Source organism: Schistocerca serialis, chromosome 10, assembly GCF_023864345.2.
Source record: "Schistocerca serialis cubense isolate TAMUIC-IGC-003099 chromosome 10, iqSchSeri2.2, whole genome shotgun sequence".
In the NCBI taxonomy this organism is placed as follows: Eukaryota; Metazoa; Arthropoda; class Insecta; order Orthoptera; family Acrididae; genus Schistocerca; species Schistocerca serialis.
Genome location: NC_064647.1, coordinates 158,237,043 through 158,256,145, shown reverse-complemented (window position 1 = coordinate 158,256,145; position 19,103 = coordinate 158,237,043). Strand labels below are relative to the sequence as shown.

The 19,103-nt window shown below is 39.3% G+C and overlaps 1 protein-coding gene across 5 annotated transcripts in view; it reads right to left on the bottom strand.

Annotated features, from left to right (window-relative positions):
* LOC126424843 (mediator of RNA polymerase II transcription subunit 1-like) overlaps window positions 1–19,103 on the bottom strand; it is an 867,028-nt gene that overhangs the window by 49,952 nt on the left and 797,973 nt on the right. For all 5 annotated transcript variants that reach the window (XM_050087650.1, XM_050087652.1, XM_050087651.1 and 2 more), the window contains 4 exons: window positions 10,250–10,417; window positions 5,177–5,293; window positions 3,693–3,775; window positions 557–830 (listed from right to left, as the gene is read on the bottom strand). In XM_050087650.1, coding sequence (XP_049943607.1) covers window positions 557–830; window positions 3,693–3,775; window positions 5,177–5,293; window positions 10,250–10,417 — 642 coding nt within the window. The remainder of the gene's footprint in view (window positions 1–556; window positions 831–3,692; window positions 3,776–5,176; window positions 5,294–10,249; window positions 10,418–19,103) is intronic.

The window sequence follows — 19,103 nt, the reverse complement described above, 5'->3', positions numbered from 1 at the left end:
GTTGTTGATCACTAGGAAAAAATAGAATTAACCAGTCACCTGAAAACACATCACAATTTTCTACCTTATAACCTAGGTAGAAAGTCAGACAACACACAATCTTCCTTTTTGTAAAACACAATCGGAGAACCAACATCTGCAACAGACTGCAGAATGATCCTACTGCCACCAAGAGACAAGATAAGAGAAATTAGGGCTTGTACGGAAATGTACAGACAGTCATTATTCCCTCACTCCATTTGCAACAGGAAAAGAAATGACTAGCAGTGGTAGAAGGTACCCTCAGCCATGCACCATATGGTGGCTCGTGGAGTTTATAAGTAGTTGTAGGTATAGACATAGGAGGAAGGTCATCGTGGCTGTGTCATTTGTTTCACTGTCCCTAGCTCCATGTTCATTAACCCTAGCCTCTCCTCCTCCCGCATACGAGTGATCCTGCATCTCACCAGTGAGGTATGCAGGCAGACCGTTGGAAAACTGAAATTTCCTAATAGGCCTACTTGCTGCTTCACAATCAAAGTATGACACCAGATGCATAAAGGCCCCACTCACTCACCAGCTCCGACTCGCTGCCCTGCTGCTGCTGCTGAGCCTGTCTCGCTCGTTCCCCCGAATGGTCCCTCCTGACTACGCCTGCACTGGCGGTGCCGCTGCTGCCGGAGTCCTGGTGGTGCTGCTGTGGTGCCGCACTGAGCTGCTGCTGGTGGTGCTGGTGCTGGTGCTGGTGCTGTCCTCCCGGCGGTCCCTGGTTCGGCACCGGCGGGCGACCCTGTGCCGAGGAGCCCCACGCCCGAGGCACCGCACCGGTCGATGCGGCGTTTGCGTGGTGTCTTCGTTAGAAATGAGGCACAGAGGTACGAGTCAGTGAAAAGGTGGAAGTGAGTACGTTAGTGAGATGATAATTTAGTGCATGATACTAAAATTTTGTACAGCACCTGATACACGTGAATTTATTGATCCTACAACTTATCATTTAAAGTTTTTGGCATTAATCCTATGACTGCTGCAGATGTGCTCTTTGCATTCCGGGCTGAGTACAGCTCTGTCACTGTTTTGCTTGCCTTACCCTGACATCTACATCTACATGATTACTCTGCAATTCACATTTAAGTGCTTGGCAGAGGGTTCATCGAACCACAACCTTACTATCTCTCTACCATTCCACTCCCGAACAGCGCATGGGAAAAATGAACACCTAAACCTTTCTGTTTGAGCTCTGATTTCTCTTATTTTATTTTGATGATCATTCCTACCTATGTAGGTTGGGCTCGACAAAATATTTTCGCGTTCGGAAGAGAAAGTTGGTGACTGAAATTTCGTAAATAGATCTCGCGGCGACGAAAAATGTCTTTGCTTTAATGACTTCCATACCAACTTGCGTATCATATCTGCCACACTCTCTCCCCTATTATGTGATAATACAAAATGAGCTGCCCTTTTTTGCACCCTTTCGATGTCCTCCGTCAATCCCACCTGTTAAGGATCCCACAACGCGCAGCAATATTCTCACAGAGGATGAATGAGTGTAGTGTAAGATGTCTCTTTAGTGGACTTGTTGCATCTTCTAAGTGTCCTGCCAAAGAAACGCAACCTTTGGCTCGCCTTCCCCACAATATTATCTACGTGGTCTTTCCAACTGAAGTTGCTCGTAATTTTAACACCCAGGTACTTAGTTGAATTGACAGCCTTGAGAATTGTACTATTTATCGAGTAATCAAATTCCAATGGATTTCTTTTGGAACTCATGTGGATCACCTCACATTTTTCGTTATTTAGTGTCAACTGCCACCTGCCACACCATACAGCAATCTTTTCTAAATCGCTTTGCAACTGATACTGGTCTTCGGATGACCTTACTAGACGATCATCTGCGAACAACCTAAGAGAACTGCTCAGATTGTCACCCAGGTCATTTATATAGATCACGAACAGCAGAGGTCCCAGGATGCTTCCCTGGGGAACACCTGATATTGCTTCAGTTTTACTTGACGATTTGCCGTCTATTACTACGAACTGCGACCTTCCTGACAGGAAATGACGAATCCAGTCGCTCAACTGATATGATACCCCATAGGTCCGCAACTTGATTAGAAGTCACTTGTGAGGAACAGTGTCAAAAGCTTTCCGGAAATCTAGAAATACGGAATCAACTTGAGATCCCCTGTCGAGACATGGTGTTCTGGCCGCTTTGAAATGCTTACCACCCGAATTTAAGCAAATTATTCACTGAAAAAATTTAATGCTTGCACAACTTTCAGTCGTATATCTTTGCTCTATAAAGGACTAAATTTCTTTTCATTATTCATCATAGTTACTCTGCTGCATCAAATTAAGTGAAGCACTGCACCAAATTTTACAGAGTTGTTAGAGGTAAAAATGCTTTGTGTAACTAGGCATATAGTTGATTTTAGCTCATAAATTGTTCTGTATGAAAGGTAGATAATATATTGAAATTTTATTTAAAATTGTGAGCAGAATGACGTCTCATTTTATTCTCAAGTTACTGATTTTTATATATGGCAGACAGTTGTATGTGGCACTCCCAGTTCCATTCCTGGGCATCAGGAATTTTGTGGTCATAACACTCCTCATATTTCATGAATGGTTCAAGATATCAAAACAAGGTTTTTGCAAATGGTGGCATGCAAAGAGACAAGTATGTTGTCTGATAAATACTCGAAATCTTATTATTCACTGGGATAGGGAAGTAACTTTCCCACAGCAGTGACAGGGTTGGTGGAATGGGGTGCATAAACATGTAAATAAGGTGTAAGGAAGCCCTGGAGTGTATTTAAACACATCGTCAGCATCTGGGGAGTGGCAAAGTGAGACGAGTTAACTTGTCCACAGCAAAGGGTTACAATATAATCTTGAGTAGACAGTTGACACTTTTGCTTCATTTGGTAATTAGGTAGTGTAACTGGTGGAATTAATAATGCCAGATAAAAATATGCAAGTATGGGGCAATACCTTGTTTACATCATGTGAATTGTAGAATTACTTCATAAACTGTGACTTTTATGAAGAAAAAACAAAACTGACAAATAATTTCAAAACAGTTAAACCATAGAATTCATGTGGTTAAGTATTGAAGCACGATAATAAAAAAATAATTTGTAATATTGCAGAAAATGAAACTAATGTAATAAATCTAAAATTTGGTAACATTAATACTGTTTTCCCACGAAAAGCATCAACTTTCCAGAGCAAACGAGAAGGCAAATGACCTCCAGCATAATAAACTATGTAAATTGGTGTAAAATAGAAAAATCAAGTGTAAATAAAGTAAAAAATAATAGAACATGATAAGATGATGATAGATTTTTATAAATATGTAAGCAGCAGAGGTGAGTGGGAGTGTATCTGTACCAATTTCTGCAAATTTGCCTAGCATCTGACAAAAATAAAAGAAAAAATTTGAAGTAGGTGTTTCATGTTATTTGAAAGTTAAACTCCAAGACCCACTGATCCTGCATTCAAGATGAGAATTAATTAATTGTACAAATTAATTGTACAAAGTTTCTGTAATTTCTGTAATTTCCATCTTCATAATGGCCTGTGGTGATGCAGTGTTGTTATTCATACTAGTAAATCACCAACTGAACTAAATTATTAAATTTTGTTGTATACAGATGGAGTGACCGTGTTAGACAGGGCATAATTTAACATTTGTCATTGTAAATTTGACTCACCCATTGTAGAGGTAGGGGTTGTGAAACTGACTCCTGTAATCCTTCCCTCGGCTGGCTTCATTCGGTACCTGCAGAGGCTGCGCCTACACAGATGTAACATTTAGTGTATATTTTGCTGCACTGATTAAGTCATATACACCAAATAAAGTGGAGACAGACAAATATAAGACAAGACATAACGTCTACAAAGAGATGCAGCAACTGACATCACAGTTATAACTGGTTATTTATTGCAGTCACAACAGTGATTTAATACAGGTAATTGTCAGTTTCAGCCATTATGAGGCTTCTTCAAATCTATTTGGTTTAGTTACAGTTTAATAGAGTAATACATCAACTTCCGCCCACTCAGCATTAAAACGTGTTTTAATGTTAAGACGGCCATATGTGGTGATGAGTTTAATTTGCACTCTATAATTAAGCTGGAAAGATCTGAATATGATCTATAATAGCCAAAATGAACCATCAATTATATTAAATTGCAGCTGTGACTGCAATAACTCTCTCTCTCTCTCTCTCTCTCTCTCTCTCTCTCTGTCTCTCTGTCTCATCAGTTTCTGCTTTCAGCTCTCTTCTGATATATGTAGAAAGCCTTTGCTTTTGATTTTCATGGTAGTTTTCCATTATGTCACCAAACTTTGCAAAGGTAATACAGACAAGGCACAACATATGCATTAACTCAAAATTCAATACATATGTCAAAACATAGACTTGTTGACTTTTCGTACAGTACACTAACTCTTGCTGCTGTATGACTCTTCTTCACCCTCCTTTGTACATACACACCACTGCAGCTTTGAGCAATACTGAAAAGTTGATACCTGAACAAATTAATGACGCCACTGGGAAACCATGACCATACTGAGATTTATTACAAGATAACACTCATTGATCACACATCAATTTATTGAGTAACAGTTTTGATTCTTCTTAAGAGCCACCTTCAGATAGCCAGTGTAAAATGCAAAATGCAGCTCAGTATGAAATGTGTGAAATATTTGCCTGTACTACCTGATGACTTATAACTAAACTTAATAATGTATTACCACAATAGTAATTGCATTATGGTATAAATGGACAAATACAAACATAAATTATATCCTCTCTAGTACTTCAAGACAAAAACAGCAAAATAGAGACTTTACAGAGGTGTAATTTTCTTTTATAATTTTCGCAGTGGAGCAAGGGAAGAAAGATGGATGACAAAGATTCAAAACTTGCACGTGAAGCATCTGCGGTTTCTTATGATCACTAAGGCAATGAATATTACTGTCACAGATTATAGAGTGCATAAAAATGGAACTGTCAACTTGGTTGGAAATCCAGAAAATGTATTTTTTAACTAAAACATAGATGAGTGACAGCAGTGTCTCTTTTATTAAATATAACAGTAAACATGTGGATATTTCAGTTGGAAGAGTATGTGATTTTTGGTGATTAAGTAGAAAATTAAACTTGTTTCTTAATGAACAGAGAATATTTACCTTGTACATCTGGTGAGACATGTCCTCCAGGGCCATGCTTTTATCCCCGAGGTTCAAACTGTGCAGAGTTCTCGTAGTCAGAACAAGTGTGTCGTCAGAACCATTTACTGGCCCATGCTGAGATGAAACAGATATACATCATTGCAGGATGGCAGTGAAGTAAAAAAAAGTGCTACCTACTGAGTTATATATAGATACTGATAAAGAGAGAGAGAGAGAGAGAGAGAGAGAGAAGCTGTTCAAAACTCCACCGTCTTTCATGAGATGAGAGAGTCTCCCTAAAGGATCTTGGAATCTTCTCACCCCCCAAATGGTTATTACTACTTATATAACAACAGACAATCTCAACAAAAGGCAATAAAGTATTTTCTGTGCAGACTAGTGTCCAGAGTGAAGTTCTACATCATTTTTTTGTAGCTGCCAGAAAAAAAAAACTGGTAATTGCGACAAGTTAAAAACAGACATCTCTTCCTGCATTATGTAGATAACTCTTATTCTTCAATAAAAATCAATGTAATCAAGAAAATATTAAGCAAAGAACTTTTTCTGTATGTTTTTCTATGTTCTATTTAGCCATCCTAAACACAAAACAGCATACTTCAGTTAGACAAGTTGTTTATTAATAAAGAATAAAGAACTGGTTGCTAATAACTGCTTCTCTTAGCTAATGTACACTTACAACTCTGTCCATATGCATAAAGGTTCTTCAGATCTACAGATGGTGATTAATAATTATAATGTTACTCATTCAGATCTATTATAATCCATTCATTAACTCATTCACTCACTCACAAATTCTTTTCAGCAAATTGCATTATGAAGGGAAGCCTTCAAATGTGTGGAAAGAGTTGAAATGTGCATCAACTGGCAGAAACAGTTACTGCATAAAACTGGTGCAAATCCTCTCACATTGATAATTATGGGAACTTTATTGTATGTACATTAGCAGAAAAGCAACTATTCCTCTTGCACTACTCACTTTTTGTTTTTATCTGGTTATTCAAATTAAGTCTATATGTAACTTTGCTGATTTCAGACAAATTTTTAGATTTTCTGTTTACTGGAAAAATTAAAATGTTAACCAAAATTTACACTGCAGAGTCCAAATGTTCTGATAAATTATAGGAGGGACTGCCTAATGTCACCATCTTTCACTATAGTTTTGAATATTTTGGGCTTTCCAAGGTCCTTCACGACGTTCGGCAACCTCTTACAGATTTTTGCGCCAGAGTATTTAAGTCCGTTTCCAGTCCTACAAAGGGATCCACAGTCTACATAGAAATTATTCCTGGTTGTGCTTTTCACACTTCATCCTAATTTCTGTTCTATTACTATCCACAAACAGTGCAAGGGAGCATACATACTTGCATGTGAATATAAGAATCCCGAGCTCTCTGAAGATGCTTATGCAAGATGTGCAGCAGTCAGCTTTACATAACATGCTCCCTGCACACTATGCAGGATAAATTCTATTTGGACCTTAGCTGCAAAGCCATAGAAAATTGCACCATACAATAGTACTGAGTGAAAGTATTCTAGTGTACAGTGTAGTGCATGTTGTTTACCTGGTAGACATGCCGTGCCAGACTGGCTGTGCTCCGGTGTGGAGTGCCTCGAGCTTCATGCCCTGCACGCTGAGCTGCACCAATTAGCATTCATGGTAGCAACTCACCCTCCCCCACTTCCCTCCCACCCCCTCCCCTCCCCTGGGCTGTGCAGGCTGCTGCTACAGCCACCGAATACCAACTGCAGCGGGTGTGTTCCAGGGAGTGGTAGCTCTGCGTGCTGGCATTCCCTCCGATCATCTTCACACTGGACTCACTGCTTGGGCTTACCAGCATTTGATTATTGATGAAAATGGTTTCTTTTTTGTGATGAAAGGAGTTATTGTTTCTTACAACAGGAATGAGAGCTTTAACAAATGTGGGAAGGGAGGAAGTGGCCAGTCAAACCTTAGAAGCAATCATCAACACCACCATCAACAACAACCATTTGGCAACCACTGCTGTGTAAAGGCCTCCTCCAGACTTCTACATGTATGTACGTGTCATCTTCAGCTGTACACCTACATATTACTTGTAGTCTACCAGAACAAAACAAATTAGTGTACTACACAATCCTTAAGGTTAATGAAGTATATGATACCAAAATCATGTATTTGAAAATTTCTCATAATTTATGTGAATACTTTGACTCTCACAACGTCAATGTTACATGGATTTACAAATGCTGTTATAGTTAACAATATTATTACATCTCAAAACTTCATCAATTATCTAAAGTTCCACTGAGAGTGTTCTAGAAAATAACATGTAGCTGGATTAAAATTATGTATGATTATGAAATAGCTAACTATCTTAATCTGTTCAGTTTTTATTCAAGATTCTATGAGAATGTTAGTATTAAAAACAACCATGTAATTAAAAATAATGTAATGTCTTTTGAAATTAAATGCATAGTAAACACATTTCGTAAAAATGTATATAGTCTAACATATTTAACCAAAATTCTGTTTATGTAAAACTTATTTACACGTTTTTGTAAAACATACTTTTGTATATGAAGCATTATAAATTTGAAACTTACAGCTAAAAGTTTATTTTTGTAAACACTTCAACTACATTGTGTAACATGGTAACTGTTTTGTGTTTAGATGTACGACGACTGCATGGTGAATTGGGGAGTGGAGTCGAATAGGCAGAAATTTAATACCACTTGTGCAGATCAGTGTTCAGCCAAGTTTGTACTTTTGTAATGAGGATTCAGTGGTATATCAAAGTGAAGTATTAAGGCGAATAAATTGCATAAGATTTAATTGTTGGTTATTTGATGGAGTGCAGGGAGAATATTCCACATGCAGTGAACTCTACACCGTATAACAGTGACAAAGAGACTTTCGTCACCCTATTGGAACATAATATCAAAAGGCATGTAGATCTTATGTGACATTCCACTAAAATTTCAATTGAATTTGCAATAAAGTTTAAAAATTATCTGAAGAAAAACATAAATAACTGACACTAAGTGAATTTCCACTAACATTGGTAACAGAATCATTACAAACTCCTGCATGCTTTATAATGACATCTATTCACCATCCATCAGATCATCATTTCCATCTTTTCTTGTCTCTTGGAATCCAGCAAAGAACTTTCTCTTGGTCCATCTACCACCCATTCACATGCAATATGTCCCACCTATCTCAATAGCCAGCCCCCCTGATACGGATGATTGTTTTCATGTCTTTGCCAGCATGTACGTCTTTCAATTGCTCACTGAGCAACCCATCTGAATGGTTTTCAGATTAAAAGTCCAAGTATAAATGCTGTAAGTCAAAACTGGCACTACACACTAATAGCAAGATTTCTAGTTTGGACACTGGAAACTTATTTTTAAATTGCTTGCGCATTACAGAGGGGAAACTGATAGGTGTGTGTTTTTTTCTGGTCTGCCCCTTTTCTTGTGAAGAATAATTCCAATGGTGTTCCAGTTTTTGGGGATCACTTTCTGTCACAAAAATCATTGCAATAATTCTGCAAGTTCTTTTAGTATGACTTTTCCTTGTGCTACAGTCACTATAACTGAAATGTCATCCTCCATTGGTGCCTTCCCTTTTTTAATATGTCTAATGTTCTGGTACACCTCATCTACCACAATATCTATCTCACTCTCCCTGCATAGTGTAAGTGTATATATGGCCCTAAGTGTGAGGCAGGTTCTGAAAGCACATTTCATTACTATTTTTCACATGGAAACTTTGTTGCCAAAAACAAATACTTCACTGTATCACAAACTATACCCCTTGCACTATTTTTTGACATTTGTTGTGGCGTGCAGTCAATTTGATGGAACCACTCTGGTAAAATTCCATGTCTTGCGATGCAAGGAATTTCACACAGCCCCCTCCGCCTCACCTCAGCATTGTTATTTTTGTTCACGGATGTGAAGGGATACCTATTTCAGCTTTCATGTTCTGCAATCTGTCTTCCATCTCTGAATATGCATCAGCAGTGACCAACCATTTGACGAGACGTGAACTCATCACCATATATGGTCTGTAAGCATTCGTGGATGATCGGCACACTAGCCTCCCATGCCCGTTTGTACCAGGTAACAGAACACACTTCCATTGGTAATTGCACTGACAGTACATGTCTGTCTGTCATCATGATTGTACTGTAATAACATCGGGCACCCCGGTCTGCTGCTACTCTGTCTTCTTTGGAGCTCCGTGCATGTATCATTCCTACTCCACTGATGCCCCTTCCATCATTGCACCAGCAATGAGAGTGGATTCATATGGCATTTGTTTGTGCCACCTTGTGTACTATCTTCTCTTTCAAAAACAATAACAAAACTTACTTTTGGAACATGCCTCATAGTTAATGACCCAGAAAGGTTAATTTATTTCAGCTTGGTAACAGAAAAAATTACTATTCTCGAAAGGCAACATAGTGCTTAAATTAGTGAAATAAAATTTTAACATTGTAAGGGAAAGGACAGATTAATACTCTCCATAAAGATGACACAATGAGACTATTACACAATTAGCTTTTGGCCAAAGCCTTATTCATAAAAGGAAACACACACACACACACACACACACACACACACACACACACACACACATTCATTCACACAAGCAACAGTATCTCACCTATACAACAACAGTCTCTGGCAGCTCAGACTGGAATTCCCCTTGAGCTGTTAGAAATGGCGACGGCCATGTGTGCATGCTTGTGTGAATCAAAATTTGTGTGTGTGTGTGTGTGTGTGTGTGTGTGTGTGTGTGTGTGTGTTATTCCTTTTCTGGAGAAGGCTTTGGCCAAAAGCTAAATGTTGGTATTTTTGCTGTACCTGTCTACAACTCAGTGTATCATCTTTCTGGAGAGCAGCAGCCTACCCTTTTCCTTGTGTTGTTGATATTCCAACCTGGATTTTTAATCTTTGAAACAAAATGTTGTTAGATATTGTCTTTATAAGGATAAAAATACTATTAAATACGTTTTAATCTGTGACTGCTAACTGCAAGCACAAGAGCTGAGCACTGTTTTGTGTGCTATGGAGACTCACCATGGTATGGTGCTGCTGAAGGTGCTGCCTCTTGTCCTCTGTCCAGGCAATCTGCTTGTTGGGCCCCTCTGGTGCAATTGTTGCTGGTTTTGTCCTCTTTTTGTACTCGTGCAGGATTGGAATCTTTGAGTTCTTATCTGCACTGCTCAGGATAACTTCACGCTCAATCTATGAAAAAGGAATTCACTTATGTGACACTTTGATGAGTGTAATCTTCTAAGCCAGCAAAACCAAGATAATAAAAGTATTTGTTCTACACAAGCATGCAAGTAAAGAATATCATAATAAAATCTGAATTTAATATCTTGCAAAAGCCTCATCCGGGATCATGATTCCTTAAACTCTGATGTCAATATATTTACTCCCTAATGGCAGCAGCATTTACTAATTTAAGCTGAACCTTGAAATTCAGAACTGCAGTACCAAGAGAAGAGCTTCTGTGAAGTATGGAAGGTAGGAGTCGAGGTACTGGCAGAATTGAAGCTGTGAGGACAGGTCATGCTTGGGTAGCTCAGATGGCAGAGCACTTGCCCCGCGAAAGGCAAAAGTCCCGAGTTTGAGTCTCAGTCTGGCACACAGTTTTAATCTGCCAGGAAGTTTCATATCAGAGCAGAGTGAAAATCTGATTCTGGAAATCCCCCAGGCTTTCGCCAAGCCATGTCTCTGCAATATTCCTTCTTCCAGGAGTGCTAGTTCTGCAAGGTTCATAGAAGAGTTTCTGTGAAGTTTTGAAGGGAGCAGATAAGGCAGTGGCAGAATTGAAGCTGTGCGGACGGGTCATGAGTCGTGCTTTGGTAGCTCTGATGGTAGAGCAATTGCTCACAAAAGGCAAAGGTCTCGAGTTTGAGTCTCGGTCTGGCACACAGTTTTAATCTGCCAGGAAGTTTCAAGAGTAAAAATAATTTCTGTACAGTCTGTGTGTGTTCCTATCTACAGTTTAGGTTGGAGTTTTATTATCTGGTGCAAATGTCTGACAGTTTACTCCTAAACATCAGCCAATAAATTGGAAATTGTCAAATGTTCCAAAAAAAAAAAAAAAAAAAAAAAAAGTGAAAGATTATATTGTTAGCCATTTCTACTATAATTTATGTGTGTGTTTGAACTAGGGGATGTAACATCCAGTTAACGTTAATGTACAAGTGAAACAGACAATTAACTTTTCTACTACATATCTGATACTGTTCTCAGCAATCAGTGGAGTTACATAAATGCTCTATATGCCGCTGAGTAGCATAAGAGGGAGAGTGGTGGCTTTGTGCAAAGTGACTGTTTTTCTCTTTAATTTTTCTGTAATTATCAATGTTATTAGATTAGCACTAATTGCAACTGGTTGTTAGTATATGGGACTATTTATTGTAGAGTTGCTACTCACCATATAGCGGAGATGCTGAGTCGCAATAGGCACAATAAAAAGATTCACACAATTTATTGTGCCTATCGCGACTCATCATCTCCGCTATATGGTGAGTAGCAACTTTCCTTCTATGGTATTGTTACATTCCATCCTGGATTTTCCATTGTTTGTTTGGACTCTTTATTGTCTGTTTCTACCTGTTAATGTATAATTTGTCTTGTTCTGTATACCTGAGGATCACCTTCATTATTAGCTTTATGAAACAAGATGCATGTACAAATCAAAAATGAATGAATACATATGTGTATATGATTGAGAGATGAGTATGATGAAAAGAGTGGAAAATTTTGTTAAGTGACACAAATTGGTGAGAACAATTACTGTGGCAACATTTTTATGTTTTAGTACCAATACAATGAACAGTTGTCCACCAATAGACACCTTAAGTAACTAACATTAAGTATTTCAAGAGACAGATAAAGACTAGTTCTGGGCATTAATAAAATATTTTTAGTTTTGAAAAGTGGACAACAGATTAGATACAGCCTGGAATGAAGTTAATTTATGGTAACCATACCAGTACTGAAGACCTCTCATTCTTGGATAGGCCTACATGAATTTATATGAGGTTACGATGGTACTGCAGATTTGGCATATTCCAGACACTAGATTCAATTAATGATCATGATATGATGATAAAAGATAGTCACATTAAGATTTGAAAGGTTAATTTAATTATGTGACTGTGATAATTGATGAGATTTTTGTCACGTAAAGTACCACAACTATATGTTCAAGAAATGTTTATTTTCATAGTCTCAGGTGTGTGTATGATGAATTATGACTAGTTTAATCAGTCAGTGACCAATTTCAAATATGAGTGGTCTTTTATTTAAAAAATAGTTGACTGCTCATGATTAGTGCCTGCTCAGATCTGAAGACGATCTACATCTACATCTACATCTACATTGATACTCCGCAAGCCACCCAACGGTGTGTGGCGGAGGGCACTTTACGTGCCACTGTCATTACCTCCCTTTCCTGTTCCAGTCGTGTATGGTTCGCGGGAAGAACGACTGTCTGAAAGCCTCCGTGCGCGCTCTAATCTCTCTAATTTTACATTCGTGATCTCCTCGGGAGGTATAAGTAGGGGGAAGCAATATATTCGATACCTCATCCAGAAACGCACCCTCTCGAAACCTGGCGAGCAAGCTACACCGCGATGCAGAGCGCCTCTCTTGCAGAGTCTGCCACTTGAGTTTATTAAACATCTCCGTAACGCTATCACGGTTACCAAATAACCCGGTGACGAAACGCGCCGCTCTTCATTGGATCTTCTCTATCTCCTCCGTCAACCCGACCTGGTACGGATCCCACACTGATGAGCAATACTCAAGTATAGGTCGAACGAATCATCGAAACTAGTCACTTAGCATATGTACAACTGAGACTGAAAATAAGCATTTCTTAAATTAACTGAAATATAAGGAATAGAATCAGTGGAGACTGCTTCACTGAAATGCAACTACACTGCAGATTCAGAATTTCTTTGGTGTCATAATTTAATTGGTTTCATACTCATTGTTCCATTCAAGTTGATATGAGACTTTTTTTACTCAGCTGCGTTATGAAAAACATCTGATAAATTTGGTAGTGGCAGTAGAAGCGACTAAGGGAATTATTCATAAATGGAAGCTAAAACACAGAGTAATGTGGCAAACAACTGAAAACAATGATTCTGATGACAATGACGTATCTGATACCAAAGTTTATGTGAAATTATGTAAATTAAAGAGCTTGTAGTGTAACGTTATTTGATTACTGTATTGATGAAACTAAGTTAACTTGGGGTTATTGAGACCAATTACATTGAACTGTAATTAATTTATAAAGGTATCAACCCACAAACTGAAAATATATCAAAATCAGTGTGAACAAAGGTCCAATTTATCAGTTTGTACGTAGAAAGGTAAGAGTAATTATTATACAGCTAACTGTTAAGTCACACGATCTGTGTTATGAACAAAAGCCAATCTGTGTTTATAAAACTATCAATGAAAATAATTAGAACATTGCTGTAAATACCTATTTCAAGTACTATTTCAACACGCTAACTAATTAAAAAATGCTGCAAAACCAAATTCCATAACCAGTTTTATAAAAGCGTTGATATATTAGTTGTGAACTGAAATAAGTATGATAGAAACAATCTACCATACAATTTTGTTATTGTTGAAAGCTACATAAGGAACAATGGCAATAGCCATGGTATGTCAGTGCTATGTCATGTTTTAGGAGCAAAATGTATATCAGTCTTCCTCAGTTTGTGATGCAGTAAACAAATTTTAAAAGTATTTTGACTGCATCATTTGTTTGAATAACTTGACACAGACAGCCTGAACTATGTTAAGTGGACCCAGATATTTCAGGTGTAGGAAAAGTACACCTCATTCAAGATCGATGATTATCAGCAACTGAAGTACATGAAATGAATCCACAAAAGCTGGTGACATTTTAAAAGGGTGGTAGTCAAACTAATTTTAGTTGCAGCGCTCTGGATTGAACACAGAACTTGCAGGGAATTTAATTTAATCTATGATGCAGAGTTCAAAATCAATTACATTGCAAGAATATATGTAAAAATCTTAATAGCAAATGCTAAATTCTATTTGCTTTGAGTTATTCAGTTGCTCTACTACAATGTGAAATTGAGGAAATATCATTACAAAATGAAACAGGAAAGATGCCAATGGCAGGTTCCATTGTTTTAAAAATTAAGGTGGAGACTTTTTGCTGCAAAGCTTGGGTAGCAAAAATCTTAACAAGCAAACACAAATGTAAATACAACTCAATCAAACCTTCTCTCCCTGTGATTTCAGAATGAAATTGTTGAATAAGCATCATCCAATAAGCTGCGTTTAGCTCTGAAACAGAGAAAATTGGCACAACACACAGTTTCAGAGCCCACTGTAGACTGCAGCAGTGGCAGCTGGTATTTGCCAACAGGTGGGGATCTGATGGCCTTGGGTTTTTATTTCTGTCTATCACTGGAACTGTTTCATTAGGCGTGCAGCTCAGGAAAGCTGCTCATTAGAGCAAAGCATTCCTACTTACACTTAATGAACACAGCAGGCCGCTGAGAGTTCTGTCTTGTGGGTGAGCTATTACACAGATATAAACAATGGGGAAGAAAGCATTAAAAGAATGTGATTACTGGTCGTGGGTAAGGAAACTTGGTTAATACAAGTGACATGCAGACACTGAGAAATGGTGCAGTGCTGGGAAATACACCAGTCAAAAATTAGTCATGTCACCAAGAGATACCATGCTAATACTGTGAAACACCATCTCTGGCCTTGATGATGGAAGAGAAACCACAACTTTCTTCATGAATACCATATCCTGCTGAAGTTACTCATTGATGGTTATATACTGCAGAGCTACCAAATTGCAGAGATGTTGACTGCTAGATTTCACTTGCTGCTCCAAATAGTCCCAGACATGGCTGCTGTTATCTTTGAACATGGGAGTCTCCAAAGCATAGTTGTTATGAAGACAGAGGGGAAAAAAAGGAAACGGTAATACTTGGTCGGCATTGAAATATACATTCTGGTTCATGTTTATGGTAAACCAACTCACGGTACAATCAGAGAAAACTCCAGAGTCACTGTAAAAAAGTGTAGGTGAGCGCAGCATATAAGAAGAGTAAAATGATGGGCACACAAAATTACAGGCCAATATCCTTATCGCCATTTTGCTGCAGAATTCTAGGACATATTCTGAGTCCAAATGTAATAAATTTCCAAGAGACTGAAAAGCTTCTGTGCACAAATCAGCACGGATTTGGAAAGCATCAATTGTGCAAAAACTCGGTTTGCCTTTTTCTCAGAAGATCTGCTGCAAACCAAGGATAAAGGGCAACCAGCAGTTCTCACATTCATAAGTTTCTAGAAAGCATTTGATACAGTTCCCCACTGCAGACTATTGACAAAGGTATGAGCATACAGAATAGGACGCCAGACATGTGAGTCACTCAAAAAGTAATAGAACTCAGTACACTGACGTCGATGGCGAGTGTTCATCAGAGACAAGGGTGACATCTGGAGTGTCCCACGTAAGATGCTGAAGTTGAGTGACTGTAGGAGAATTCAAGATGACTTAGACAAAATTTCTAGTTGTTGTGATGACTTCTAGCTGCTCTAAATGTACAAAAAAAGAAAAAAAAAGAAAAAATAATTAATGCAGATGAGTAGGAAAAACAAACCTGCAATGTTCAGATACAGCATTGGCAGTGTCCTGATTGGCATATTCATGTTGTTTAAATATCTGAGCATAACATTGCAAAGCAATATGAAATAAAATGAGCATGTGAGAACTGTGGTACGCAAGGTGAATGGTCGACTTTGGTTTATTGAGTGAATTTTAGGAAAGTATTGTTCAGCTGTAAAGGAGACCATGTATAGGACACAAGTGCAACCTATTCTTGCGTACTGCTCGAGTGTTTGGCTTCCTCACAAAGTCAGATTAAAGAAAGACAGCGAAGCAATTCACAGGTGGGCTGCTAGATTTGTTACCAGTAGGTTCTAACTCACGCAAGTAATACAGAGATACCTTGGAACTCAAATGGGAATCCCTGGAGGGAAGGTCACACTGTTCTTGAGGAATACTATGGGGAAAAATTTAGAGCGCTCGCATTTGAAGCTGACAGCAGACTGATTTTACTGCTGCCTGAATACATTTTGTGTAGGGACTAGGAAGATAGGATACAAGAAATTAGGGCTTATACAGACCCATAAGGCTGTCAGTTTTTCCTCATTCAATTTGAAACTGGAACAGTAATGAACACGATTAGTATTGGCACAGGGTATCCTTCGGCATGCACAGTTGCGTAGTATGCATTTAGATGTAGAACATTAGAACCAGCTCTACACCTGCCACACACTGCGGAGTTAAACATCTCACAGGGCTGTCGGTGCAGTTGGTGCCTCACATAATTTAAAAAGAGGTGACATTTTGACTCATCAGATTATATTAGATGACTCGATTCAGCTGCTGCCTTGTTGCTGTGTTTGGAACATTGAAGATGTACAGCTTTATGTGTTGTTGCGACCAACTGCCTTTTGTGAAATACCTCACTTCATATCTCCAATTCGTGCACTTTCCTTTTCAATCCTCAACCAAAGACTTGTTGAACTGGACCTGTATTCACTGACATCAGCAGTTCTGTCTATCTTGAAACCAAGTGTCACTGGCAAAACATGACATTTGTCTTTAGTCCCTGCTTTGGGATCTTACTACAACTCGTGCTGTCATGATGTGTTGCATAGCTGTGAGTGGTACACCATTCCTTGTAGATACACTGGACATTCCACCAACAAAGTGGGCAACTTCCTTTACAGTGTCCAAACACGATAGCTCCTCTCTGCCAATCTGTCATGTCGATATGTTGACCAAGATTACTGTGTTAATTTTGTATAACTGACTGGTGCACACACACACACACACACACACACACACACACACACACATACACACACACACACAACTTCATTGCCATGCCTTAAGTCAGTGGCTGAGGGTTATGTGAGCACCAGTTCTACACCATCCACAGTGCTCAAATGTGGGCAATGTGCTTTTTCAAGGGGGGAATAGTACGCAGGTGACAAAAGTCATGGGGTACATACTAATATTGTGTCGGACCTCCTTTCGCCCGGAATAGTGTAGCAACTCGACATGGCATGGACTCAACAAGTTGTCGAAGTAACCTGCAGAAATATTTAGCCATGCTGCCTCTATAGCCGTCCATAATTGGGAAAGTGTTTCCAGTGTAGGATTTTGTGCACGAAAAGATCTCTCGGTTATGTCGTACAAATATTCTATGGGATTCACAGTGGGCAATCGGGGTGGCCAGATCATTCACTTGAATCGTTCTCCAAACCAGTTACAAACTATTATGGCCCTGTGATAATGTTGTTTGGGGACATGAAGACGATCAATGGCTGCAAATGGTCTCCAAGCAGCCCAGCATAACCATTTCCAGTCAATGATCGGTTCAGCTGGATCAGAGGACCCAGTCCATTCCATATAAACACAGCCTACACCATTACCGGAGCCACCATCAGCTTGCACAGTGCCTTATTGACAGTTTGGGATCATGGCTTCGTGTGGTCTGTGTCGCACTCGAACCCTACTATCAGCTGTCACCAACTGAAATTGGAAATCATCTGACAAGGCCAAGGTTTTTCAGTCTTCTGGGGACCAGCTGATATGGTCACAAACCCAGAAGATGTGCTGCAGGCGATGTCATGCTGTTAGCAAAGGCACTCGCGTCAGTCGCCTGCTGCCATAGCCCATTAACGCCAAATTTCGCCGTACTGACGTTACGGATAGATTCGTCATACACTTCACACTGATTTCTGAGGTTATTTCATGCAGAATTGCTTGTCTGTTAGCACTGACAACTCAACACAAATGCCGCTGCTCTCGGTCGTTAAGTGAAGGCTGTCGGCCACTACGTATTTGGTGCTGAGAGGTTAAGTCTCGAATTTTGTATTCTCAGCACACTCTTGGCACTGTGGATCTTTGAATATTGAATTCGTTAACAGTTTTCGAAATTCAATGTCTCATGCGTCACGCTCCAACTACCATTCCATGTTCAAGGTCTTAATTCCTGTTGCATGGCTATAAACATGTCAGACTCCTTTTCATGTGAATCACCTGACTACAAATGACAGCTCCGCCAAAGCACCACAATTTCATACCTTGTGTGCTCGATACTACCGCCCTCTATACAGGGTGTTACAAAAAGGTACGGCCAAACTTTCAGGAAACATTCCTCACACACAAATAAAGAAAAGATGTTATGTGGACATGTGTCCGGAAACGCTTAATTTCCATGTTAGAGCTCATTTTAGTTTCGTCAGTATGTACTGTACCTTCCTCGATTCACTGCCAGTTGGCCCAATTGAAGGAAGGTAATGTTGACTTCGGTGCTTGTGTTGACATGCGACTCATTGCTCTACACTACTAGCATCAAGCACATCAGTACGTAGCATCAACAGGTAAGTGTTCATCACGAACGTGGTTTTGCAGTCAGTGCAATGTTTACACATGCGGAGTTGGCAGATGCCCATTTGATGTATGGATTAGCACGGGGCAATAGCCGTGGCGCGGTACGTTTGTATCGAGACACATTTCCAGAACGAAGGTGTCCCGACAGGAAGACGTTCGAAGCAATTGATCGGCGTCTTAGGGAGCACAGAACATTCCAGCCTATGACTCGCGACTGGGGAAGACATAGAACGACGAGGACACCTGCAATGGACAAGGCAATTCTTCGTGCAGTTGACGATAACGCTAATGTCAGCGTCAGAGAAGTTGCTGCTGTACAAGGTAACGTTGACCACGTCAATGTATGGAGAGTGCTACGGGAGAACCAGTTGTTTCCGTACCATGTACAGCGTGTGCAGGCACTATCAGCAGCTTATTGGCCTCCACGGG